Raw genomic sequence first — 27,948 nt, 5'->3', positions numbered from 1 at the left:
CATTGATATTTACAGATATTCAGAATATTTATGTACCCTGAGTGGAACGATAAATGTGCATTGATGTGATGGATAAATTTGGAGTGGTGTTTTGACTCCCATATGGACATGGTCATGAACGGAATGAATTAATACAACTGTACCTGCAGATTGAATTGAATAAAATAACTGTGAAACTTTGGAATTGAAATAAGTAGTGAGTGCACTTGCTTCGGGAGATATTGGAGGTCGCAAAAATGGGACTATTAATGTTGCACCCTACATGTTGAATAGGAGAGGGCATCTATGCAAGGGAAGATATTGGACGGACTAAAAATCTAATATAGATGCACCCCAGCTGGAATTGAAGAAGAAATAAGATTGACAGAATAATTGATTGCTTTGTTGAATCATTTCATTCTACAGGCATTTGTGCAATAACACTAACTGTGGTGATATATAATTGTTTTTAAACGGTTCTTTATTGATTGTTGAATGGTCGAAATCCTATAGTAATCTCAATTGGTAGTTGACTGATTACTAATTGGTATAATTGTGAACATTAGATCAAACAGTTAGTTTGTATAAATTATAAAAATGACACAATCAGGAAGTAGATTTTTGGATGAAACTCTGTTGGCACAAGCAGAGAATAAACAACTGAGTTTGACAGATGATGATGCAGAGAAGGTATTATTTGCTAAGGAGGAATTTGGTGAATTACCAGCAGAGACTACCCTAGATCTTTATCATAAATTACTAAGATTGTCCAAAAAAGAGGTAGACCTAGTCTTACATGGACAATTCCTCTCGGATTATTATAGACAAAAGAAAATCCCCAGAGGTTTTAGAATCCCCAACGTACCAACTATCGGACGAACAAATCCAGCTTTCTGTAGTAAATGGTGTAGTGTTTTGAACAAATGTTCAATGGACCTTAAAAAAATAAAAAATAAAAATAAAAGGAGAGTTGGGGGATTTTAAATTATCTCACCAATCGAAATTAGACGAGGATGTGGGTGAAAAATGGATGGAGAAATTAACTGTGAATGTAGAACGGTATAGAAAGGACCTAGTAGCATTTAAAAGAAATAAATTGGATGTAGTATTAAATGACTACAAAAACCATAATGTGTACAGGTGGTTAAGTGGGGATAATTTCAAATACCCCAAACAAAGACAGAGATATTTCAGACAGAAACAACCCTATTCAGTAGATTCCTCATGCTCCTCCTCAGAGGTAGAACGGACGGAAGGAATTCCACCTAGTGGCTCGGATAATTTTTTAGGGGTGGACATGGACAAAGGTCCAATTACAGATACAAGAGCAAAAAGAGGCCGCACCCGAGGAGGGGGAAGAAGAAGGGGAAGAAGGAGGCATTAAAAAATAATGTCTTCAATTTATCAAAATACCCACTAACTGAGTCAGAACTATCTGTCTTAGCGTTAGGATTCACATTTGTTCCCACGTTTATAAATAGTACTTTTGACACTCAGGTTGACTTATATAAATTAGGAAGAAAATTAAGGTTAAAGGAATTCTTTAAAGAATCACGCGAGGAAAGTGAGCGAAAATATGGATCCCTTAAGGGGAAACCAAGCACATTTGACCCCCAGTCAAATAACGCAAGTATAAAAACCTTCTTGCGTATGGTTGAGGGGGATTATAATGAAATGAATAAGGAACATCATTATAGATTTAACCTGAGTCTGGATCAAAAGAAAGCACTATCTTCGTTGCAAAAAAATTATGAAATAGTCATTAGGATGGCAGATAAGGGAGGAGCAATAGTGGTGTTAGACTATGACTATTATGATCGTGAGATTAAACAACAATTGGCTGATACAAGAACTTATAGGGAGGTGAAAGATAACCCCATGTTACAAATAAAATCAAAGATTGACATATTATTAGAGAGGGGTATTCAACATGGTTGGTTGGACATGGAATTGGTAGAATTACTGACAGTAGATGAACCAGCTTGTCCAATCTTCTATAGTATTCCAAAAATACATAAATCAATTATTGCCCCACCAGGAAGGCCCATAGTATCGGCTAGAGCAGGCCTGGCCAACCTGTGGCTCTCCAGATGTAGTGAAACTACACATCCCAGCATGCCCTGCCACAGTTTTAGCATTCCCTAATAGCAAAACTGTGGCAAGGCATGATGGGACTTGTTGTTTTACAACAGCTGGAGAGCCACAGGTTGGCCAGGCCTGGGCTAGAGGCTCGGTCCTACAACCAATTGCCCAATATATAGACATTCTGCTCCAACCTGTAGTAACATAAAGTAAAAGTTACATCAAGGATACACCCCACCTTCTTTCAAAATTGAAAAAGATAGAAGGATCACTGGATGAGATATATTTTGCAACATTGGATGTTGTGTCACTGTATACTGCGATTCCTCATGAGTTAGGAGTTGAGGCAGTAAGAAAAAGATTAACTGGGGCAATTTTTGATGGTCCACCAATTGAATATGTTTGTGAACTGGTTCTGAGTGTTTTGGAAAACAATCATTTCAGATATGGTACATCTTATTATGTACAGTGTGCTGGGACCGCAATGGGATCTAATTTGGCTCCGGTGTACGCAAATATATTTATGACAGAGTATGAAGAAGAGCATATATATCCCAGTTACGGTCCCAGCATTCTCCATTATTTCCGTTTCATAGATGATGTTCTAATCCTATGGAGAGGGACAGAAGCACTGTTCCAGGAAATGGTGGAGAATTTAAATTCATTGGATAGTCCGATTCGCTTTACTAGTAACTTTCAGGCTGAAAAAATAGAATTCTTGGATATTTCTATTTTTAAGACAGATGAGGGTTTAGGAACCACACTATATAGGAAAAGCACGGACAGGAACTCCATATTATTTGGCACAAGTCACCATCCAAAACCATTGATGGAGGGCTTACCAGTTTCACAATTTATACGTGTTTTGAGAAATAATACGGAGAAAGATAGAGCACAGGTACAGCTGGTGGAAATGAAGGAACGATTTCTAGAAAGAGGATATACACCTCAGGTCTTAGAGAAATGCCTAAGAAGGGCATGGAAAATTTGGGAGGAGAAGGAGCATAAAAAACCTGTTAAAGACGATAAAAGGTTTATAGTGTTGAAACAATTTGACACAAAAGCCATTTCATTTAGTAAGTCAGTGAAAAAACACTGGCCTATAGTAAGATCTGATAAGATTTTAATGAAAACTCTGGGAAAACCGTTGGTAGCCTTTAAAAGAGGTCCAAATTTAAAACAACTATTAATGAAGCCAACTAAAAACTTTGATAGAAAAATCACAAGAACTTGGTTGAACACGAATCGATTTGGCTGTTACCGTTGCACAGGGTGTACAACATGCAGCGGTATGTTATCAGGTAGAACCTTTTCCCACCCACATTCAGGAGCTCAAATTGAAATCAAGTATCGGCTTACCTGTACCTCCAAATATGTGATCTACATATTAATTTGCCCATGTAGCTTAGTCTATGTGGGGAAGACCACTAGGAATTTTAGAGAAAGAATGGCCAATCATAGGAGATCAATTAGGGAAGCCATCAGTGAAGGTAAAAGTGATAAACCAGTGGCCCGGCATTTCTTGCAAAATTCCCACACAGTAGCATCCCTACGGTGTATGGTGATAGACTACGAGCCACCGTTAGAACGAGGTGGCAATAGGGACCAGAAATTATTAAGGAGAGAAGCCAGATGGATCTACGACCTAGATACAATAGCCCCAAGGGGGATGAATGAAAATATAAATTTCAAATGTTTTTTGGGAAGTTAAGGTTGGGGGCCCATAAAAATAATAAAATAATAATAAAAAATAGATGAGGGGAATGTCACTTTGATAAAAACTGCCAGGAAGATCATTATTCAACAATATGAAATTTAAGTGTTTTTTAAAATAGAATAGGAAATCATGAATTGTTTTTAATTTTAATCTAAATGTTGGTGTGTATTGCAACTTGTAATTGTATGGATGAGTGATCATCAGAGAAGTAGAAATGGATAGCCAGAGAGATATTTTAGTGTATAGTGAACTGGGGACGAATCTTTATGTAAAGGGAGAATGAAGTGGAACGCAAGTGACACGCATAAGGAGTCTAAAGATGACGTGGTAAGCGATGGACGCGGCCCTAATGAGGGGAGTGGTCGAGGCGCACCACGTGACCGGATTGACTGGACGTAGAGCCCGAACTCCCGCATTGAGTATAGACATGCGCAGGACGGTGGAACGCACGCCGAGGAATACGGCGGACCAGGTAGCCACAAGTCACAAAGATTTCGCTGGTGTAACACGCATCCATTCAAGTTTGTAACTGTATGTATTTGTCTATTTGTTTTTTGGTATGTTTTAGATGTGGGTCTTTAACGGCACGAAAAGCGGCCGAAGTCGACAGATATAAAAAGACATGATGTATTACAAATTCATGACAAGTGAAAGCCATATACAGATGGAGCTGCACCATTGATATTTACAGATATTCAGAATATTTATGTACCCTGAGTGGAACGATAAATGTGCATTGATGTGATGGATAAATTTGGAGTGGTGTTTTGACTCCCATATGGACATGGTCATGAACGGAATGAATTAATACAACTGTACCTGCAGATTGAATTGAATAAAATAACTGTGAAACTTTGGAATTGAAATAAGTAGTGAGTGCACTTGCTTCGGGAGATATATATATATATATATATATATATATATATATATATATATATATATATTTTTTTTTAATAATAGGAGTCAAATCCACAATTATACTGCCCTATAGGTTTATGGCCAGAATCCCACTGTGATATTAATTATGTTGTCAAAAGTCACAGGGAACACAGTGCGGAGTTGGCATAGTCTTGCATAAGCTCTGGTTGATGTCTATCGCTCCACTAACACTGTTCCCAAGAACCTGTTTCCAATATTAGATTTTCACTGGGACATGCCCAGATTATTTAAGAAGCCCAAAAAGAAGACCATGCTGAATTAAATAACAGCACCACAAATTATACCCATGCTCAGAAAAAAGGAGTTTTAGGATGATACACCAGAGCGTACAGGCAAACAGCAGCGCAAGGACCAGCTGGCATAATATAAAGCCTGGGGAGTTTATGAATGGTTCATAATTCTCTTTTCAGGTCTCCCTATAGATCATTGGGGAAGGAACAGGTCAAAGACTACCTCCATTTGCAGAAAAGTTGCTGAGAAAAGCCCATCTGGAGAAGCTAATAACACCAATGAGGGGGGCTAATTTCACCCTAGATTTGGAGGAACTGTTTAAAGGACAGTAAATAATTTAATACCTTGCTTGGTAAGGATGGTAAAGTAGAAGGATGTGGGACAGATGAGACTGTCCTGCAGTCCTGAACCAGCTAAATGAAAAGAATTGCTAATCCCTCTGAGGTATATAGTATTTAAGAAAAAAGCTGTCCACAGTAGATTGGATGGCACATAAGATATATATTTCATACAGGGTCGAACAAGGCGGATCAAACAGGACATAGGCCCTCATTCCGAGTTGTTCGCTCTGTATTTTTTTCTCGCAACGGAGCGATTAGTCGCTAATGCGCATGCGCAATGTCAGCAGTGCGACTGCGCCAAGTAAATTTGCTATGCAGTTAGGTATTTTGCTCACGGCATTACGAGGTTTTTTCTTCGTTCTGGGGATCGTAATGTGATTGACAGGAAGTGGGTGTTTCTGGGCAGAAATAGGCCGTTTTATGGGTGTGTGCGAAAAAACGCTACAGTTTCTGGGAAAAACGCGGGAGTGGCTGAAGAAACGGAGGAGTGTCTGGGTGAACGCTGGGTGTGTTTGTGACGTCAAACCAGGAACGACAAGCACTGAACTGATCGCAGATGCCGAGTAAGTGTGGAGCTACTCAGAAACTGCTAAGACGTGTCTATTCGCAATTCTGATAATCTTTCGTTCACAATTTTGATAAGCTAAGATTCACTCCCAGTAGGCGGCGGCTTAGTGTGTGCAAAGCTGCGAAAAGCGGCTTGCGAGCGAACAACTCGGAATGAGGGCAAGTAAGGTAACAATTCACCTGTGGGTTCTATGTGACTGATGACATTTCTCCCTACACCATGGTCAATAATGGGGTAAGAAAAATAACATACAAGATATTCCCCGCACAGACCATGGCATATGAAAATATAATGAGCAATGCTAGGAATATGTACTAAATGATGTTTGAATAAGATAATGATGAATATGTACAGTACTTCAGCAGAAGAAGAATTACCTATCAATTGAGACAAGCTTATCAAAAGTATCTATTTATATCTCGTGTTTATAGAGCTGAAATAAAATTATTTTCAATTAAATTACTATAAAATCATACCCTTACTAATATGCTTTTTTGGCTTGTTATATAGACTTGTGATAGATCTAGGAAGTTTAACTTTCTCCGGCTGGGTCCACAGGTTATCCACAGGATAACATTGGGATACGCCGGAGCGACAGCGGAAATGGCACCAAATAGTCACAAGCTTTCTGGCCTCCCAGGATGCATCGGGCTCCTCCATATAATCCCGCCCACCGACTTAACCTGCTGTTAAGGCAGCCCTAAGCTTTTATTATTTTATTTTTATAGTCTTACTATGTTTTGAGTGATCTTTCTTAACAGCATCTTAAACGCATGCTAGAAAGAGTTGCTCCAACAACTCCCCACCGGGTCGCAACAACGCTTAACCTCGGGTATTGGTCTCGACGGGCGTCTGTGTCGGATGTTCTAGCAGGTCCAGCAGATGTTACCAGGCTGTGGCCGGAGCATGGGGAGAAGGTAAGGCATCGGTTCCACTTACTAGGGGAATTCAGACACAGCCACACTGTATTGGAGGAGACTACAAACAGTGGCTGATGCGCCGCCACTTTTAAGTGCTCCAGCGCTATGCTTTAGGGATCATAGGCGCCAGGACTAGGTTGAGGCCGCGATCCTTGGAGTTTGTCAGCAGGGGGAGTTGGACGCTCTCCTGGTCGCCCCTCCCCCCAGTTCATGACCAGTTTCCGTGCATCTCCCGTCCATGAACTTATGACCTCACTTCCATCTCAGACGCTACCACGAGGGTACTTGATCGCAGCTTAGGCTGCTGCGGTTGTGTACGCTAAAGTTGCCACCGAGACCGGGTCGCAGACAGGAGCGTCTACATACACGCATCGTTCACTGAGCGTCTGGGTCCGTTATTGAGTGTCTGTGTCTCATCAGTTACCGGAGCGGCAGTGTACACTAGTAGCGTCTGAATCCACTCAGCATCTTTCATGCATATTATTCGATCCTGGAAGTGGGGTGAGTCTCCCTGTATCCCACTCTAACGGAGTAAGGGTTATACAGTACTAAGATTCTATCTACTTGTTAGTATGAATAGTTAATTTTGGTACACAATGCATATGAGACCTGTACAGTACTGATGTCTGAAAAACTTGTGGTAATAGCTGTTTAAAAACAGAAGTGCAGTAATTGTACTCCTACATACTGGGAAAGTATTTTGTGGTTGATTATATTCTCATATGACAATGTCTAATAATTAACATGTGACTGACTGCTAGTGTGATTGCTGACTTTTTTATGTTTGTCAAGTATTGTTTCTGAACCTCAATTCAGGTGCACGGATTGTGGTCAGATTGATATCACTTCTATATCTATATAAGTGATTTTCAGTGACAGAGAGTGTAGCTTTGTAAAGACAGTTTTTTTACCATGTCTGTGAGCGGCAAAAGTGATGAGGACACTTTAGCAGGGGCTCCTACACCCTTAACATGCTTATCTTGTAAAATTGGGATTTTGGATGGAATAGCCCAGTATCTTACTTATGAGAGGTTATGTGCAAACTGTTTTGCGTATAAGCAAACTAAAAAGCAGGCTCTAGTTCAGCAACCAGTAGAGCCACCATGGGGTGTGTTCGCACAGACTTTGTCTACAATAGCAGACAGATTAACACCTGCAGTTCCACCCCCAGGAATAGGTTACACTCTTAACCCATACATGCAGCTCCCTTCCTATGGTTCGATGCCAACAGCTTCTACAAGTAGCCAGGCTATTAATACCAGGGTAGATACATCCATGTTACAGACTACACAAGATGATACAACAGATGAGGATACAGTGTATTCAAATACCCCATATGATGGCCAGTCGGAGGGTTTCAGCACAGAGGATATAGCTGAGCTTATTGATGTCATGAAGGCTATTCTGTGTCTGGAGGAACCAGCCAAATTGGGCTACACCCAATAAGAAGTATAAGATTTCAAAGAAATGGGATTCTTATTCTCCTTTTCCAGCTGGGGACTGTTCAAAAAGAGAAGTTCCTCCTAAGGTTGATGCACATGTTGTACGAATTGTGCGTAAATCTGTTTTACCATTGCCGTCTACCTCACTGGATGATGTCACAGATAGAAGAGTAGATGATTTCTTGAAAAATATTTTTTCTCTCTCAGGAGTTGTGGTAAGGCCAGCTATGGCTTCAGCCTGGATGGCGAAAGCAATGGTAGAATGGGTGGAGGAACTAGAGAATGGCCTCTCCGCACCTACCAGGGAGCAGGAGTCTCATCTAGGCTATATAAAACAAGCTGTGCAATATTTGGAAGAAGCAGCAATTGATATGGGTACGATTGCTTCTAAAGCATCAGCCTTAACGGTAGCCGCTCGTAGAGCAGTCTGGCTACAGACTTGGAAAGCGAATGCAGAATCCAAGAAAGCTCTTGAAGCATTGCCTTTGGCTGGGAATATTCTGTTCGGAAAGCAATTGACAGATATTCTGGAATCGGAAGCTGAATCCAAAAAGGTCAAGTTTCCAGCTGGTTATAACCCTAAACCGAGGGGGTCAAAATTTCGTTCATTTCGATGGCAAGGTAGATAAAAAGGAAAGGTTGATGCTAACCAACCCCAGTACAATAAATCAGCTATGGTTGGGAAGCAATGGGCCTATAGACTGCCAGCTTCCAAACCAGAGCAAAAGCCATCAGTTTGAGAGTCCGGGCCTCCGCCTGGAGGATTCCAGGGTTGGGGGCCGACTCCTTCACTTTGCACACAAATGGCAGCAGTCGACGACATATGCTTGGGTGCAGAAGGTGGTATCTCTTGGTTATGGTTTCCTTTTCAAGAAGCATCCTCCTCAGAGGTTTTTTTGCACCAGCCCATATCATATAGAGTCGAAGGCCAGGGCTCTGCAAGAAGCAGTTCAGAAATTGCTTCAGTCTGGGGTAATTATCCCAGTACCCCTGAAACAATGGGGACAGGGGTTTTACTCAAACCTATTTTTGATCCAGAAGCCAAATGGATCATTCCTACCAATTCTCAATCTCAAGAAGTTAAATGAATACATTTGGGTTCCAAAGTTTCACATGGAGACGTTACGCTCCATAGTACTGGCCATGGAAACAGGAGATTACATGGTATCTCTGGATGTACAGGATGCTTACCTGCATGTGCTCATAGCACGGTCCCATCAGTGTTACCTCAGGTTTGCCATCCTCCAGCAACATTTTCAGTTCCAGGCTTTGCCCTTTGGGCTAGCGACAGCCCCCAGGGTATTTACCAAAATGATGGTGGTTATGGCAGCTTATCTCCGCAAGCAGGGGATAAGAATTTTTCCATACCTCGATGATCTTTTAATCTTAGCTTAATCCCATGAGTTAATCTTGGACAATCTCCAACAGATGATAGCTTGTCTACAAAGACACGGATGGCTCATAAATTGGGAAAAGTCTCTGAGTCCATCCCAATGGATGGTTCACTTGGGGGCCATATTGGATTCAGGTCTACAAGGGATTATCTTACCGGGGAAGAAGATATCCAAGGTACAGGTAATGACTCAGGACTTGTTGCACAGTCAGACAGTATCAGTCCATGCAGCAATGCGACTGATGGGTCTGATGGTGTCAACATTCGACATGGTGGTATATGCACAATTCCACTCCAGACCCCTGCAGCACCTCATTCTATCCAAATGGAATGGAAAACATCAGACAATAAAAAGACAGATGATAAAGCTTCCACTAAACGTAAAAAGGTCACTAGCTTGGTGGCTACAAACGGACCATCTAGACAAGGGGAGACCCTTTTGGATAGCAGATTGGCAAGTACTGACAACGGATGCCAGTCTTCAAGGCTGGGTAGCAGTGTTCGAAAACGTTTGGTTCCAGGGAAAATGTACCACGAAGGAAAGTTGCCTGCCAATAAATCTGTTGGAAATAAGGGCCATATATATGGCTCTAGTTCAGGCAAAGGACATTCTGCAGGGAAGACCAGTCCAGATCCGTTCAGACAATGCAACAGCAGTAGCGTACCTCAACCATCAGGGAGGAACTCGCAGCAAAAGACTGATGGAGGAAGTAACTCACATACTAAGATGGGCAGAACTCCATCTTCCGGCATTGTCCGAATTGTTTGTGCTGGGAGTGCTGAACTGGGAAGTGGATTTTCTCAGTCGACACACCATTCAGGAGACTGAATGGGCATTACACCCGGAAGTATTTCAAACTCTAGTAAACAGATGGGGCCTGCCAGAGATAGATCTCATGGCGTCCCATTGGAACAACAAAGTTCCGGCATACGGGTCAAGAACAAAGGATCCCAGGGCAATCCTTGTAGACGCACTGTCAGTGAAATGAGAATTTCATCTGGCATATCTGTTTCCTCCAATCTCCCTGCTACCCAGGGCGGTGAGGAAAATAAAGCAAGCAAAGGGAGCCATAATTCTAGTAGCTCCAGCCTGGCCCAGAAGGCATTTGTACATGGATCTACTAAGGATGTCCATGGAAGCTCCAATTCTGCTTCCTCAATGTCCAGATCTACTAATGCAGGGGCCTTGTTATCACAGCCATCTGGAACGGCTGTCTTTGAAGGCGTGGCTGTTGAAACCTCTATCCTAAGATCAAAAGGATTTTCACAACAGGTAATTCAAACCATGCTTAGAGCTAGAAAGCCTTCTTCAGCTCGTATTTATTATCGAATATGGCAAGCCTATATTCATTGGTGTAACGAAGGAGGGATGGATCCAAGATCTTTCAAAGTATCCAGGATTTTGGATTTCCTCCAAGCAGGAAGTGATAAAGGTTTAAAAGGTGGCTTCCTTGAGAGTTCTAGTATCAGCATTAACTGTATGGTTTCAGAAGAAGATTGCTAACTTACAGGATGTGCGTACTTTTTTTCAGGGAATGTTGCACATCCAACCACCGTTTGTTCCTCCTACAGTACCCTGGGATTTAAATGTGGTTCTTAAATTCCTTCAGGGGGCTCCGTTTGAACCACTTAAGAGAGCAGATCTTAAATGGTTAACAGCTAAAGTTCTCTTTCTACTGACAATGGCGTCAGCTAGAAGAGTGTCAGATTTAGGGGCACTATAGTGTAAGTCTCCTTTTCTGATATTTTTTCCAGATAAAGCAGTTCTCAGAACTAAATCTGGTTATCTTCCGAAGGTGGTCTCAAAGTTTCACCTGATTGAAGAAATTGTAGTCCCGGCTTTTCAGGTATCGGGACTTTCTGCGGGAGAAGCGTCGTTGGACGTAGTCCGTGCATTAAGAATTTACGTAGATCGTACTAGTGCCATCAGAAAGACAGATTCTCTCTTCATTCTCTATGGATTTCACAAAAAAGGATTGCCTGCTACTAAACTGACGCTAGCAAGATGGCTTCGAATGACGATTTCAGAAGCATATTCTCGTGCTGATCTCCCTGTTCCGGCTAATGTCTATGCGCACTCTACACGTAGGGTAGGTCCTTCATGGGCTGCACAACATGGTGCTTCAGCAGAACAGATTTGTAAGGCAGCCACATGGTCTTCCATTAACACATTCATTAGACATTATGCCTTGGATACTTTTGCCTCTCATGACGTGGAATTTGGGCGAAAGGTTCTCCTAGTTAATCAGGTGCGTCCCCACCACTAATAATGGCTTTGGGAATCCCAATGTTATCCTGTGGATAACCTGTGGACCCAGCCGGAGAAATATATTGTTATGGTAAGAACTTACCGTTGATAACAGAATTTCTCCTATATCCACAGGTATCCACAGGGATCCCACCCTGATGCACCTGATTTGAGGATCTATACAATCACTAAGCCTCTTCCCTCTTGTATGGAAGGGTGTGCATGTGTGTTCTTATCGCCTGAATACGGTTCTACATGATGCTCCTGCCTAATTGCTGTGAAAACAACTGATTTGACTGAGTCAGTGGGCGGGATTATATGGAGGAGCCCGATGCATCCTGGGAGGCCAGAAAGCTCGTGACTATTTGGTGCCATTTCCGCTGTCGCTCTGGCATATCCCAATGTTATCCTGTGGATACCTGTGGACATAGGAGAAATTCCGTTATCAACGGTAGGTTCTTACCATAACGGTATATTTTATGGACTAGCTACAAGCACTGCTATCGCACTTATTAATGAAGAATTGAGAGACATTAGAGAAGGTATTGGTTGTGAACAATTTAAAGGAATGTGTTGTTTCAATATTTCTGACAATTATAATCCCATTGAACAGAAGGTTAAAGTACTACAAGATTTACAGGAACACATGAACCAATCAACTGATTGGGTTCCTTTTGGATGGATGGAAGCTGGTATTTCTAAGTAGCTATATCAAATGTTACATTATGTCATGATGATAATTCTTATAATTTTCATAATCTATGTAAGCATCAAATGCCTGCCGGCCCTTAGTCGACAGTGTGGCAAAAATACAAACACCCCAAAGAAAGACAAAAACGAATCTTATGGTGATGACCCCAGTTACTTACACTACAGTAGCCCATGAATGATCACACTGACAGAAACATACCGTACCAGGTGCTTACACACTTTTGCTATATAATAAGACACATACTGTAGTAATAAGAGCCTCAGCCTGACTCTAGGTTGAAGAAACAAAACTCTGTCGCTACCTCTTTCATTTCCAAGTCTGTCAGTTTTCGCATCCAGCCAGCAATTGCATCCAGAGAACGAATATATTTATATATAATAAATATTTGATTTATTAAAGAATTGTTTAAAGAGTCAACAAAATGGAGGAATGTTGAATGTTCCTTCAACCAGTGTTATATACTAGTATAGAGTTAATATGCACAGGGAAATATTCTCCCTCAGCCCTTGAACATCATTTGATTAGGTGTATACGTGTTGCGTAGCAAAGTAACAAAGGCCTCGGTCCAGGTAGTGTGTGCAGATTGCTGCTTCCAGCCGTGGATGTTTCCCAGTGCTCCGATGCCAATGCGGGCGCCTCAGTACAGGTGGAGTATAGTTTGCAGGTCAGGAGATCACCGGTCACAATACTTGGCACCTACATCCCAGACCCTCACTATCCCGACGGTCAGCATGCCGACCAACAGTGACTATTCCCATTCGTTGGTGTCCACGACACCTATAGATTAGTTTAGTAATGCAGAGACAGGATAGTATGCAAACAGGCAGACAATGGCAGGTGTTCATGATTTCCAGGTTAGCTTAGTAATGCAGACACAGGGTAGTATATAAACAGGCAGACAATGGCAGGTATTCAGGATTTCCAGGTTAGCTTAGTAATGCAGACACAGGGTAGTACATAAACAGGCAGACAATGGCAGGTATGTAGGATTTCCAGCAACAGAATAAACATACCTCTCAACGGTCCCGATTTCGTGGGACAGTCTAATTTTTTTTAACTGTCTCACCCGTGGGCCGCAGTGTCCCGCAGTGGGGGGAGGCACTTTGGAGGCTTCTGTCAGTCACTGCTCTACCTAGCAGAATACCAGTGAATAGATGCTGCGCACGTACGTACAGCGTCTATTCACAGGAGACAGATGGACTGGGGGCATGCCAGCAGTTCACAGAGCGCTGGATATTCCCCAATAGTGATGGAAACTGGGGGCATGGCTCGCGATTGCAGCTCTCCCACAAAACCATGCCCCCTTTTGTATAGGCCAAACCCCTTTTCTGGAGCGGCACGGCTTTGTTGCGTCTGGAAGTCCCGCTTTCCCATCCCCGATGTTGGGAGGTATGGAATAAACATGTTTCATACCATCGAACAGGGGCAGCAGCCCAGACAGGAGTGTGGCATAGAATTCCAGGAAGTAACAACAGAACAAAAGCAGGGAACCGAAGCTCATGAACCATGAAACAGCATACGACCAGCCATACCTGCTTGTCCCAGGCAGCCTAAATTGGCCAATATCAGGTGTTGTCCATGTTGATAATTAGCAGTTGTCTGACAACACACCAGAGTCAGGAGGCCTAGTGACCTCTAGTGGTGCGGAAATATATTGCAAAAGAACATGACAGACACACATAACAAAAAGGAATACATGAAAGACAAATTATCAACCAGTTCCAGATCACCTTAAAGAAAAACATCCTTTTAGTTCCAATAAATACATGATTAAAGTAAGATCGCTGCATGGATGTAATGGGAGCTGAGTTTGAGCCGAGTTTGTAAAATGTCCGATTTGGTCACAAAAATCGGAAAATTTTCAAATTTGGCCAATGTAATAGCACCCGAGTTTATGAAAAGTCGGATATTTTCTACTCTGCGCATAAGCGCTCTGTCAGCCGCACATACTTTTGTTAAGTTCTGGAGTTGCCCCTAACTCTGTTTCAGGTTTTAGTTAGAGGTTCCCCTTGTTATCACCCCGTCTCAGTTTACGCCTTGTCTCCAACTAAGACTGGGGGGCATCGGAGTTGGGCAGACTTAATCCGCCCTTCAAACGCAGCTGCCGTGGGCCCAAGCAAACATAGTCTCGCAGGCGTAGACTGACCACGAGGGTGAGACAACGGAGTCAGGGTCCCTTAGGGGTTGCTGCTGAGCTCCGTTTCCACTGCAGCATTACCTTCCTGTGCTCGGGGCTTGTCTACCCTGAGTACCAAGTACAATGAACGGAACACCGTCGTTACATTGTCTGCCTGCTCCTGAATGGCTTGATCTTGCAGAAGATGGGCCGCTTGTAGAAGACCATTGTACACGGCTCTTAGTTCCAGAATGTTTATCGGAAGGATGGATTTCAGACTTGACCACCTTCCTTGGAAGTTTTCCCCTTGGGTGACTGCGCCCCAACCTCTGAGACTTGCATCCGTGGTTAGAAGGATCCGAGTCTGAATCCCGAACCTGTAGCCCTTGAGAAGGTGAGGCATTTGTAGCCACCATAGGAGGGAATTCCTGGCTTTCAGCGACAGACGTATCCTCTGGTGCATGTGCAGGTGAGATCGCGACCACTTGTCCATGAGATCCGGTTGGAAGGAACATGCATGAAATCTTCCGTACTGTAGAGCCTCACAGGAGGCAACCATCTTCCCCAGCAGGCGAATGCACTGATGAACCGATACCAGAGCAGGCTTCAAGACATCCTGGACCATTGATTGTATCACCAACATCTTTTCCACCGGTAGAAACACCCTCTGCACTTCCATGTCGAGGATCATCCCTAGGAAAGACAATCTCCTTGTCGGCTCCAAATGTGACTTTGGAAGATTCAGGATCCATCCATGATCCCTGAGTAGTCGAGTTGTGAGAGCAATGTTCTGCAACAACTTTTCCCTGGAAGATGCTTTTATCAGCAGATCGTCCAGCTTTACCCCCGGCGATAAGTGAGACCTTACAGTCCCACACCCACAACCTCCAGCCGAGGACACCAGATAGAGTCTGACAGGCGGGATGCCGCAAACTGTCACACTCACAAGAATACACTAACAGAAAATTAACCAGAAGCACATATGCCAACCACACCTATGGTAAAGGTGACCCGTAATAAGGTACACCCGACAATAACCCCAGCTGGGGTCCTTCTGAGTATGGTATACCATCAGGAGGGTATACATATAAAGGGTGGTCTGCAAGACACACCTGATAGTGTCATTTTGGACACATTGACTGTAAGGGCCCAAGCACAGGTGTACCATTTAGGAGGGTACACTCAGAAAGGGTAGTCTGCAGGACATACCTGAAGAGGGACGTTCACTCATACGTAACAGACAATCAATAAATATACACAATCCATCTTGTCTCACGGGTTATCATTAAACTTACAGGGAACATAAATATCATTGGTTATCCTCATACAAGGTCAATCCCCCCCCTCATTTCTATCTTCCCCCCCTCCTCAACATCCACACCCTTGGAGTGCGCTGACCCATTCCTTCCAATTATCTGCAACAGGAGGTAGGACACCTCCAGGTCTATCAGCACTCATCCTAACCTTCCCCCAGTGAGCGCTATCTCTCCCCATTCCAAATATAAAGTCTATTTAACCACTATTGCAAATGATAGGAACAATTACAGCTGTGTTGTTTCTGATGGCACTCAGTGGTTTGCAGTATGAGCTGTGGCACCGAGAGCGGAGAATGACGAAGGTACTAATTAACCAGGTCTACGTCTGTTGGTACTCAGTGGGACGTAGTATGATCAGCTTTTTTCTTGGAGTAATTATTAATTCTTATAACTAGTTCTGGATACAGGACGAGCTCCGTTAAATAATTTCATAAATTAAAAAATAAGCATTTTAAGCCTTGTCCAGAGCGGCAACAACTGTAAATTTTGTACCAATTTGTAGCCTTTGGTTATCAGAGTACTCTGACCTTTTTTTATAAGCACTTAATATAAGTCAATGAGATGGCAGGATGGGGATCCAAAGTGACTTCTAACATCCATGACTATTCATAATGGTGGCCGCTATATCGACCAGCCATCAACAATCACACTGAATAACATGCAGATGTCATTTGCAGGAATGTATAGGTTAACTTGCCTTGTGTATTATAGTAGTGTTAAAAAGTGATCTATTTGTCTTTATACATTTATCTATATTCTCAGAAAGTTCCGTTGTAGAATAATTGAATGACATGCTGACAAGATCAACAGATTACACTATTTAATTAAAGACATTTGGTGATAAAAAAAATGAAAAAGAAAAAATTCCCCAGCAAAGGTCTGCATAACTGAACGCCTGAAATAAAAAAAACATTTACAGTGTTTAGAAAGTAAAAACCGAACCTTCAGCATCCACTATAATATTTTCATGAGACATTATGTATTCAGGAGGCACGTGATGTCAATTGCAAAGCTTGTTCCTGCTAAACAATGCCCCTCTCCCAGCAACCTCACTAGCGAGGGATTATATCATTATACATTCACAATGCCTTGTATAACAAGAACTAATTTTATGCCTAGTCAGATAAACCGCTAATACCGTATAAATGCTAAAATGTTAGGATTAGAATACAACCCCTTTGAACTACATTTCACCAGCTATATCTATCCAATGCCAAATTATAAGTAAACACTGTTACTGCGACAACTGGTTTTTTTTTTTCAGGGCTTCCAATGCTAATACTGTTAGCAAATTCAAATGGGTCTATCAACATGGAAGATCCCAGAAGGCTAAACACATCAGTGCTTGGGGGCTGCAGATACCACTGCCCTGTGTAGACAACAAATATTTAATTTTACATCATACTTGCCTACTTTTGATAAAGCATTTCAGGGCTATTGTGAAATTAACACATATCAGCGCTGGCGCGTACTGTTACAGCTGAGAGGTGTGTCATGAAAATGACTTACATCCAAATGTTTTACACCTAATTGTTTATTATTTTTATTAAGTGTTTTGAAAGTAAAAAGGGGAATGCTAATATGCATGAATAATAACTAAGCCCTCTGTATTATGAAACTGGTTATCCAAAGCTACCAAGACGAGACCATTCCTCTGCATCGAGACAATCAATAATGAACACGTTCTACCAGCTGCCTCTTCTCCAGTCTAGAGGAGGACTGGGGCACCAAACCCCCAACTGGGGCATGGAATTGTTAATACTTCCTGACAAATACTATCACCCATTATATATATTTTTTTTTTTCCCTTCTTCATTTTCCTAATGTGCATTCCTGACAAATACAGTGTGGTGCATTTATCAATGTATAAAACTGAATATTATTAATATTAGCATCAGCATGCAGACTAAAGCCAGTACCCCCTCCCAGTGGCGGGACTAGCGAGCGGTGGGCCCAGGTGCGACAAAATGCTTTGCCCCCCACATCCCATCCAAGTCCACCCCCTCAACCCTGGAGAGGATCTGGTGAGGGGGACCTGCTCAGGGCCAGAGAATTGGATACCTAGCAACAGTGCCGTAACTAGACATTTTAGCACTGTGTGCAAGAAACAGCATTGGAGCCCACCCCTGTATGCAAAACAGGGGCAGTGCGCGCCGTAGGCGCACGCAAAAATACATAGTGGCGTGGATTCGTGGGGAAGGGGTGTGGCCACAAAATAATACCAATTGATAAAACGGTGCACAGTTGTCTCCATTATTCAAATTACGCCACACAGTAGCACCACTACACCAGGTAGAGACCCTTTTACACCTTACAGCGGACAGATTCCTCTTTTTACACATTACGGCAGACAGCGTCCCCCTTTTTACACATTACGGCAGACAGCGTGCACTTTTTACACATAACAAAAGACAGCATCCCCTTTTTACACATAACGGCAGACAGCGTGCCCTTGTTACACATAGCGGCAGACACCGTGCACTTTTTACACATAACGGCAGACAGCGTGCCCTTGTCAAACATAGCGGCAGACAGCGTACACTTTTTACACATAACGGCAGACAGCGTCCCCCTTTTTACACATTATGGCAGACAGCGTGCACTTTTTACACATAACGGCAGACAGCGTCCCCTTTTTACACATTACGGCAGACAGCGTGCCCTTGTTACACATTACGGCAGACAGCGTCCTCCTTTTTACACATTACGGCAGGCAGATTTCCCCTTTTTACACATAGCGGCAGGCAGATTCCCCATTTTTACACATAGCGGCAGGCAGTCCCCCATTTTTACACATTGCGGCAGGCAGATTTCCCTTTTTACACATTGCGTCAGGCAGTCCCCCTTTTTTACACATTGTGGCAGGCAGAGTCCCCATTTTTACACATTGCGGCAGGCAGATTCCCCCTTTTTACACATTGCGGCAGGCAGTCCCCCTTTTTACACATTACGGAAGGCAGATTCCCCTTTTTACACATAGTGGCAGGCAGATTCCCTATTTTTACACATAGCGGCAGGCAGTCCCCCTTTTTACACATTGCGGCAGGCAGATTCCCCCTTTTTACACATTGCGGCAGGCAGTTCCCCATTTTTACACATTGCGGCAGGTAGTCCCCCGTTTTTACACTTTGCGGCAGGCCGTCCCCCATTTTTACACATTGCGGCAGGCAGTCCCCCATTTTTACACATTGCGGCAGGCAGTCCCCCATTTTTACACATAGCGGCAGGCAGTCCCAACAAAGAAAGAAAGAAAGAAAGAAAGAGACAGAAAGAAAGAGACAGAAAGAAAGAAGAATTATACTTACCCTCTCCGCTGGCTCAGGCTCCTCGGTGCAGCGTCAGACGATTCCCGGGCTGGAGAGAAAGAGAAGGAGGGAGGTGGAGGAGGGAGTCGCAGCAGCGCTATGTCATTGGTGGAGGCGCTGCTGCTGCTGCCCCTCTGCTTCACTATAGGCTGTTCTCGGAAGACAGCCTATAGTGAAGTAAAGGGCCAGCAGCAGCAGCGCCTCAACCAGTAAAGCGCTGCTGCGGCTCCCTCCTTCGGCTCCCTCCTCCTCCTTCTCCCCCGTACCACTGCTCCTCTCCTCTCTCCGGGCGGCTGTGCGCTGCGGGCAGCGGTTGCCCGCAGCGCAAAGCGGCATGTAATGAGTCAGTTTGACTCATTACATGCTTTGGGCCCCTGGACAGAGGCGGGCCCCAGTGCAACGCACTGGTTGCACTGGTGGTAGTTCCGCCTCTGCCCCCTCCTTATCTAAACTGGGAAAATGGCTTCTGCGGTGTGCATTAAATAAACAACAAGTTTGCAAAAAAAAGTGCACTTTTTTTGTGTTGCAATGACTCAGCATCTTCTGTGTTACAGATTTCAATGCTGTGATGGAATGGATACAGGAGGCCCCTTATAAAGCTGAAATGCTGTTGACACATGCAAAACTCAGACCCTACGGGTGGAGCTACAGGGGTCATGTTGTACAAACCGAGTTTCAAAAAACAGCTTATTTATTAATAAACACATCATTTTACAACTGATAATGTTATACAATTAATTTATACAGCTTTATCTTACATAGAACAATGCCACCATTTTGAATATAAACATGCAATGTTTTCACAAATGATATTAAGATATATATATATATATATATATATATATACATGATCAGCTCTATCTCGCATTTATTTTTGGCAACATTTAGGTTTAATACGAATGTCTGTCAAGTGTTGTTAATGTATCCATAGCATTAAAAAAAAACTATGCAGCTTGTCAGTACACGGCATTAATATGTATAAATATTTTGCTCGTCAAATGATAAAAGCAGTTTAGTTTCTATATGATTTGTACTTCTTGTTATATGTATTATTTTATATCCCCATTAGGCAATATCAATACAGATCAGCAGCTACAAACCATCAATTAAGTATTATTCTTATTATTAGTTGGATTAGTGCAGCGCTGTTAAATCTGGTTTCTCTCTCTCACCTAACCGCTGTTAATTGCTAATATATCATTATCCATAGCATGTATGCAATTTTACATCCGACAACCAGTCAATTACAAACCTGAATTCTCATACCTGGTCATGTCTGTTTGCACTATTAGTTCAACCGTCGGTCACTAGCAAATTCCCGTACAACTTGTGTGAGCTCATTATGTTTTTGGGGATCTGTTTGCATGACAATTAGCTGTAACAGACCTTAATTACCCTGCAGCTTTCTTGTCTGTTTGCGTGGAGCACTAAGATCTATCTTATCGGTAAATATAAACAATCATAAGGACTACCTAGGTCTCAATGTCAAATCTTTATTAAAGCAAACTGGCTTGTCTATGTGTACTGGTCAATAATGTATTACTTCTCTGTAATTAAAACAAAATGACTTGTCTGTGTGTACTGGTCAATAAAGTATTACTAGTCTCAATGTCAACTCTTAATTAAAACAAATGGACTGTCTGTGTACTGGTCAATAATGGTTTACTCATCTGTCACAAACCTCAATTATTGAGTTCAACTATCTGTCACAGAAAGGTGAACTCAAGCTATGAGGTTTGTGTGCAAATATAATGCTAGATACTTTTAATCAACATTTAAACACAGATTTATTCGGGTTTAATACTGCGTAATATGCATTCTTCATATGCTTTTTTTTGGTTTGCCGAGCGTCGTAACACGATGCTTCTTTTGTCCGCAGGCATAGCAGTGTACACTTTTATAGATATCACACTCGAATCCAATAAACAGCAGTCGTAGCTTGCACGTTTATTTTCTAAATCAATTGGAAATAGCATTTACTGGTGCAACTAAGCGTTAACAACACACAAATCAATTGGAAATTATATACAATGATGTAACATCTAAGAGTTAATACAGAGGAGGCTTTTCAATGATTAAACAACGCTTATAACTCCTTTTGTAAGCTTATTTCATATAAAACAACATCAGAAGGGGATGAAAAGTGGGAGTGTTGGAGGTGTGGTTAGGGGTGGTGGTTAGAGGCGTGATTTTCATAAGTAGGGGCGTAGCCCACCTGTCACTTTGCGTTTGACAGAAAGTGGTGCTCTCTCTACTCTAATCAGTGACATACCTGGACAGTACTTGGATGGGAAACCTCCTGCGAATACCAGGTGCTGAGCACCTTTTGGTTAAAAGCAGAAGTTTTAATTCCACATTTTACGTGAGAGAATCTCTTTAATTCTTCTGTACCAAGCCCTATTAAACAGTCATATGATAACCCTACACGACTGCATGTTATCAGAAACTTTGCAGGTGACACAAGTTCCATTCCTGTTTACTGCATTGCAATTTACTATTGTTATGATGCTACATTATATTTGAAGTACAGTACATACATGGTTTTTATTTTGACAGGATTAGGATGCTGGACTAAGGGATTTTCTTCCTTAGCAAGCACCAGAGAAACATTAAGACTGAGACATTCGTATTTGATAATTACAGTTTTCAGGTCATCTTTAATAAAACATAGTAATATACTGTATATTACATATCCCATACATACCCGGATGGGTATTAACAGTCAAAAATTAGGCACTTTGTTTGGAAGTCCCACACGAAGACTGTAAACTGAAATATGAAAAGGAGAGATTATCCAGCGCTCATGCAGGTGGGTATTTGGTATGCCCTAAGGCTGCTACCTATTTGCAGAAGTTCCTCCAACTTCAAATAAGGTAAATACAGTCTAGGGGCGGACGGTATGTCCGGAGCCCTCATTACCTAATCCTAGCATACACCAGAACCGCTTGCCGCACCGACCCTCCGGGGGGACCCCCACCTTTTATCTTTTTTCCACAAATCTTTTTTCTGCAAAGAACTTTTTTCATTTTTTCCCTGACTCAACCAAAGTTACCATATACAGGCTCTGGACAGCATCATAAGACTATAGGCACTACTGAAGGTGGGACGCCACTGACCAGAGTGCCTTCATACACTAGACTAATCCACCAACCTTGTCCAATTACGGATTTTTGAGACAATTACTTTAACCCATCGAGACATTCACTCCCCCCCCCCCCCTTTTTTTTCATCTATACCCATATCATCCCCTCCCCCTATCCCCCTTTTTTCTCTGATTTAATAAAAGAATCTTTTTGTGATATTTACAAGTCTTTTGACCATCATTTCACACATCATCCCCTTTTCAAATACATACCAACTTGCCCCCTTGGCGCACCTAACCCCTTACTGTAAACTGAAATATGTTTTTATCTCTGGCTTACTCGAGTCAAAATGTGTGTCTTACAGTATGTCAACATTTTATTTGAAAAAAGTTACTTTTTATCTCTAATATATGTGATAATCTTCTTTGCTTCTATGAGATATGAATTTTTACATTGAATAAAAATAAAAGTTGTTTTATCTATCCTTCTAAGAGTGCCCCAACACTCTTCCCTTTCCTTTTGTACTAATTTACTCACTCTGGGTGCACCGTCGACCAGGTAATGACTGCTTCACAGTACTACTAGTTATTGTCGGTATCAGTTCTTTTGCTCTGTCTGGTGCCCTAGTCCACTATTGGACCTTGTGCGTAACTCATCTCCCCTCTGATTATAGCTAATCAGAGGCATCGCAAAGGGGGTGCAGGTTGCACCCGGTTGTCACCCTTCCAGGGGGTGACACCAAAATGCGTGCTCCTCCGCAGTGACAGGGAGCCAGGTGCTGCACTGTGAAATTCTCTTGCAGCCCCTGGCTCTTATCACTGAGGAGGATCTGGCAGGGAAGGCGTTGTCTCCGGGGGCAGCCCAGAATCCCCATAAAAGTTGGGTGCACACCCCCATAGTGATGTAAGTGGGAGGCTTCGCACAAGACCATGCCACCACTGTGAGTCCACCCCCCTTACCCCACTCTTTCCCACAAGGCCATGCCCCCTTCCCACAAGGCCACACCCCTTTTGGACATACACGGGGCTAATTATCGCACTGGGCATCACTAACCTCTGTGCCTCCACTGTACCTAATTACACATTTTAAAGATGTACTGTACAGTAGATTTCCTTTACTAGTGGTTTTGGTACTTCACAGTATGCAGCAAAGGCAGATTTCAAGGAGGAAAAAGTTTGGTTGAAATTTGAATTTTGAGAAAAACTATGATCTGTCCGCCAAATGTATCAAATTACTTAAAATAAAAGCTAAAACATTTTATCTAAAAAAAAAAAATCATATAATTTGTATATTTGATAATTATAATTTATTTAGAAAACAGTCCAAAATATTTTACCTTCCACATCTTTCATCTATTATCTTACATAGACTACCCATTCAATAAATTTGAATGATTACCATTATTTAACCTCCCACACATTTGCGTATGACATGATATTATGACATTAATAAGACTCATTTTACAATATACAAAATGTTTCTACCTTCGCTGCACAGCGGTTATTTATAATTTGCTCACCTTATGCAATATCAGTCTCTGAATTTGAGATGGAATTTAAGATTTTTTCAAAAATGGAATTATGAAAAAATGTGCTTTGAATGGTCAAATCATTAATAAGTGTATGCAGTAATGTATATGCTACTTGTATCTTGTATATGCATCTTCAGCAGCAATTGATCTGTTCTGCTAAATCTTTTCTAGACATAAATGTTTTGACATTAATTCTATTTGGACCTTTTATCACAACAAGCATATTCAGTATTTTTTTATTTTTGCTTTGGCAAATAATAGCCACATAAACACAGAATGTCAATTATAAAGCCTATATTTATATGTCAAATGTATTTACCCTCATTTCTTACTATCTTTCTACTATAGGAATACACTATAGATGTGTTCTTTAGACAGAGTTGGCTGGATGAGAGATTGAAATTTGATGGACCAATAAAAACTCTGCCACTGAATAACCTATTGGCTAGCAAGATATGGACCCCAGACACATTCTTCCATAATGGAAAGAAATCAGTTGCACACAACATGACCACACCCAACAAGCTGCTGAGACTCACCTATAATGGAACCCTACTGTACACTATGAGGTGACGTATTTGTGTAGCATTTACTGCTGCTTATTTCTACTGTACGTCAGCGTACCAGCTCATTGTCCATCATTATGAGACTGAACCATTATCCATCATCCATTGACAGTCTGTTATTTCCCTTCATGACATACAATTTACACGCAATTGTTTGCATTCCTTATTGTAACATTTACATTTTTTTAAGAAGAATCACTAGAAGCATTTGCCTGCTTATTCTCTAGTGTCTTCACTATCTAGGCTGGGCGCCATGAATCACCAGTTACATATTTTATTACAGCAAAGTATTGTGGATTTGCATTATGCAATTTTTTAAATTTTGACTGGGAATTTTCTCATGCCAAAGTTCAGTTTATACATATAATAATATATATATATATATATATATATAAAATAATATATGTATATATGTATATATATATATATAGAATTAGCTGCTTCCTGTGTGTACAGTTAAGTGAATATGTCAAGTTCCTTAGAAGGCTATATCACTAGGGAGTGCTGATATAGTAGTCTGTGTATTCTGTGTTTGCATAGATTTATCTCTTATTCTGGGTTTGACACTTGTTTACAAACAGCAGAATTAATCGTTATTGGCCTGATTCTGAGTTGCACACAATTCCTACTGCGGATGGATCAAGTGATTTTAAGTAAATGTCACCGCCTGTATCCACATCTTAAAATACTTATGAGTGATTCTAATCATTGTAAATGCCTATTATATATCCTATATTACTAAACACGCTATAAGGTTAATGAACACAGTACGCAATTGGCGTATGGAATACCGTAAGAGTATGCACGTAGCGTACAAACGCGTAGCCGTGGACGTGACGCACGAGCGGCACGTTCGCTCATGGCTTAAAGCGTAAAGGCAAGCACGCTATAGGCTGCCGACTAACGTAATGATACGCTAGCAGCGCAGCGGACGCTCGAGACCACGAGGAGATCACGAGCGGCGCTGACGCTCACAGAGTTAAACCTTTGTAACAATATCATAAACAATGTACTTCAATTGTAAACCTTTGTGCAGTGATAAGGTGTAAATGCAACACAGTGTAACTTTGTTAGTTTAAAAGCTGTATGAGCGATTCTTACGCTCTGAGAACCGTTTAGCAATAGAATAATCACTCAAATACCGGTCTAAGGGTCTAACACCTTTTAAGGAAATGAATGAACGTTCAATCGCAAAAGAATACACAATACAAGTTATACACTACCAAACTAACATAAAATACCTAACCGAGTTACTACACGTTAAAATACAACAAAGACACAATTACATTTAAAAGGGGGAAGGAGAGAGAGAATGGCTTACAACAAAATAGGAGATAAATATGGTTGCAGAGAACTTACGCACAAGGGGAACAATCGCATGCGCCTTCCTGGATATCCAGCTCCCGATTATCAGTGATGAGAACCGTTGAGTAGAGAATAGAGAGCTGGCCCAGGTCGGCTTGTCTTTATATACACTTACACACAGTACAGTACAATGGTCCCTACATTCTTATTGTTCATTGGACACAGGAATCCGTCTCTGTATTATAACAAAAGGTCATAGGTTGGTTCATACAGGTGGGCTGTGACTATTTCAAACTGCTCAGGTGGGAGGGAAACTGGGTTTCCCGCCGCATGGATAATAAAGTGCAAATATAGTAAATGTCCATAAACTTCTTATGTCCATAACTATACGCACGAGCGAGTAATCCGCTTCAAACCAACACCGGAATATTGCTAATTATATTCTCTTCCGATGGATACTAAACACCACTGTGTAACCCCTGTCTGACCCTTCGTATCAAACAAAGAGGAATCTCTCTGTCCCCGAACATGCTATATTAACTAAACTTTCAGATTCTATCAAAGGGACCATAATCTACAAAATACATTATATGACTAAAATATGTTACGATTGAGTCGCCCGCTAGACGAACACAAACTCTACCGTAAATGGGAGGGCTCATGCACGTGCAGCGGGCACACGCATGAGGTGCATATATGGCAATGTGCAGCGTGATATTTTTCTGACTTTGACAGTCCACCCTTTGGCAGTCACCAATAACTGCCACTTCCTAAAACAGTTCAAAAAGAGAAAAATATATGTCATGTATAATACATTTCTATGATTGGGTAGGGGAGGAGAGGAGAAGGTAGGAAAAGGGTATGACCTAGTGAGATAGCAGAAGCATGTGTGTATGAATCCATGTTTGGGGGGGTCATGTATCATAAGTGCCGTACGTGTTTTAAATCAAGCTTCGAGGTATTGCGAAGTATACATTTGAATTCCTTCTTATCCCATGGTACGGGTCTGTGGATGGGCTGTCAAACTTTACCGAGCTCTTTTCAGCTTTTGGTTGCAACAAAATGGGGGAGCACATTTTAGTTGATGATACATGAATAGGGGGATATGTGAGTGCTGGTATCTGTGCCTATATTCCCTATCGACTATGTGTGTTATTACCTGAAGGTTGTAGAGATGAAGATAAGGAGCAATTATGGTAAATGCAGTCATAAACTATGTGAGTTTAATATACATTTGCCGATTGAGGTCTTGTCTTGTGTCTTGTCTTGTCTTGTCTCGATGTACATGTTGACTGTAGTCTCCCGATGCTTTTGCTATAAACGGTGTGCAAAAAGCTTTTTCAATGTCCATAGACTTACAAAAAGTGTTGGGCTAGCGTAAAATTAAAGGTACTAGGGATATGGGGGGTCTATGGCATAGTCCATCAGTTGTCTGTGTAAAAGGTTGTCAAATTCTTCTTCCAAGCGGATGTCTTTGTACCTTGGAGAAAAACAAAGGAGACACGGGTGAAAGAAACGGACCGTGGAATCACATTTTCATCACAACATTGTCTCTATTGTTGGGTCATAAACCAAATCAGTCGTTGTTATTACAGTATCTTCACTTCTTAAACTCATCACTCGGGCACTACGTTTACACTTTGTTAAAACCCGAACGCATCTAAATATCAGACCGACCAATATGATGACATCCAGAATACACAAAAGAAATTTCCCTACATCCATGATAATACCTTGGGTCCATTCTCCTAAACCAGAGAACCAATTTCGTGGGTTCAACCATGACACCCAACCGGTCAGCTCATTACCCACAGCGGCAAGGGTGAGATTGTGTTTCCTTCGGAACTCCCATTTTAATTGCAAAAAGTCATCCATCTTTTGGTCTATAACCTCGGCCGGGTCCTCGGTGCTGTTTGTAATATACGTGCAGCACTTTATTCCATACTGAGTCGCTAAGGTAACACAATACCCGCCTGTCACAGCTGTGAGATAATTGAGAATCATCCTATGCTGAACCAGTTCTGTTTTATAAGCTTGGAGCTCCCTTCCGGTATACCTGAATGTGTCATCATACATTTCAGTGATGTTGTCTAATAAATTTGCAAGCACAGATATATATTTATAATTTATCACTCCTCTGGCGGTACGAGTGAT

At 41.8% G+C, this 27,948-nt stretch overlaps 1 protein-coding gene across 2 annotated transcripts in view; it reads left to right on the top strand.

Moving 5' to 3' along the window:
* The window catches only part of LOC134948776 (gamma-aminobutyric acid receptor subunit alpha-3-like), a 995,050-nt gene that overhangs the window by 618,239 nt on the left and 348,863 nt on the right, over positions 1-27,948 (top strand). For both annotated transcript variants that reach the window (XM_063936997.1, XM_063936998.1), the window contains exon 5: positions 24,272-24,492. In XM_063936997.1, coding sequence (XP_063793067.1) covers positions 24,272-24,492 — 221 coding nt within the window. The remainder of the gene's footprint in view (positions 1-24,271; positions 24,493-27,948) is intronic.

This window comes from Pseudophryne corroboree, chromosome 8 (assembly GCF_028390025.1).
Source record: "Pseudophryne corroboree isolate aPseCor3 chromosome 8, aPseCor3.hap2, whole genome shotgun sequence".
In the NCBI taxonomy this organism is placed as follows: Eukaryota; Metazoa; Chordata; class Amphibia; order Anura; family Myobatrachidae; genus Pseudophryne; species Pseudophryne corroboree.
The sequence above is the reverse complement of the archived record's forward strand: the minus strand, read 5'-3'. Positions and strand labels throughout refer to the sequence as shown.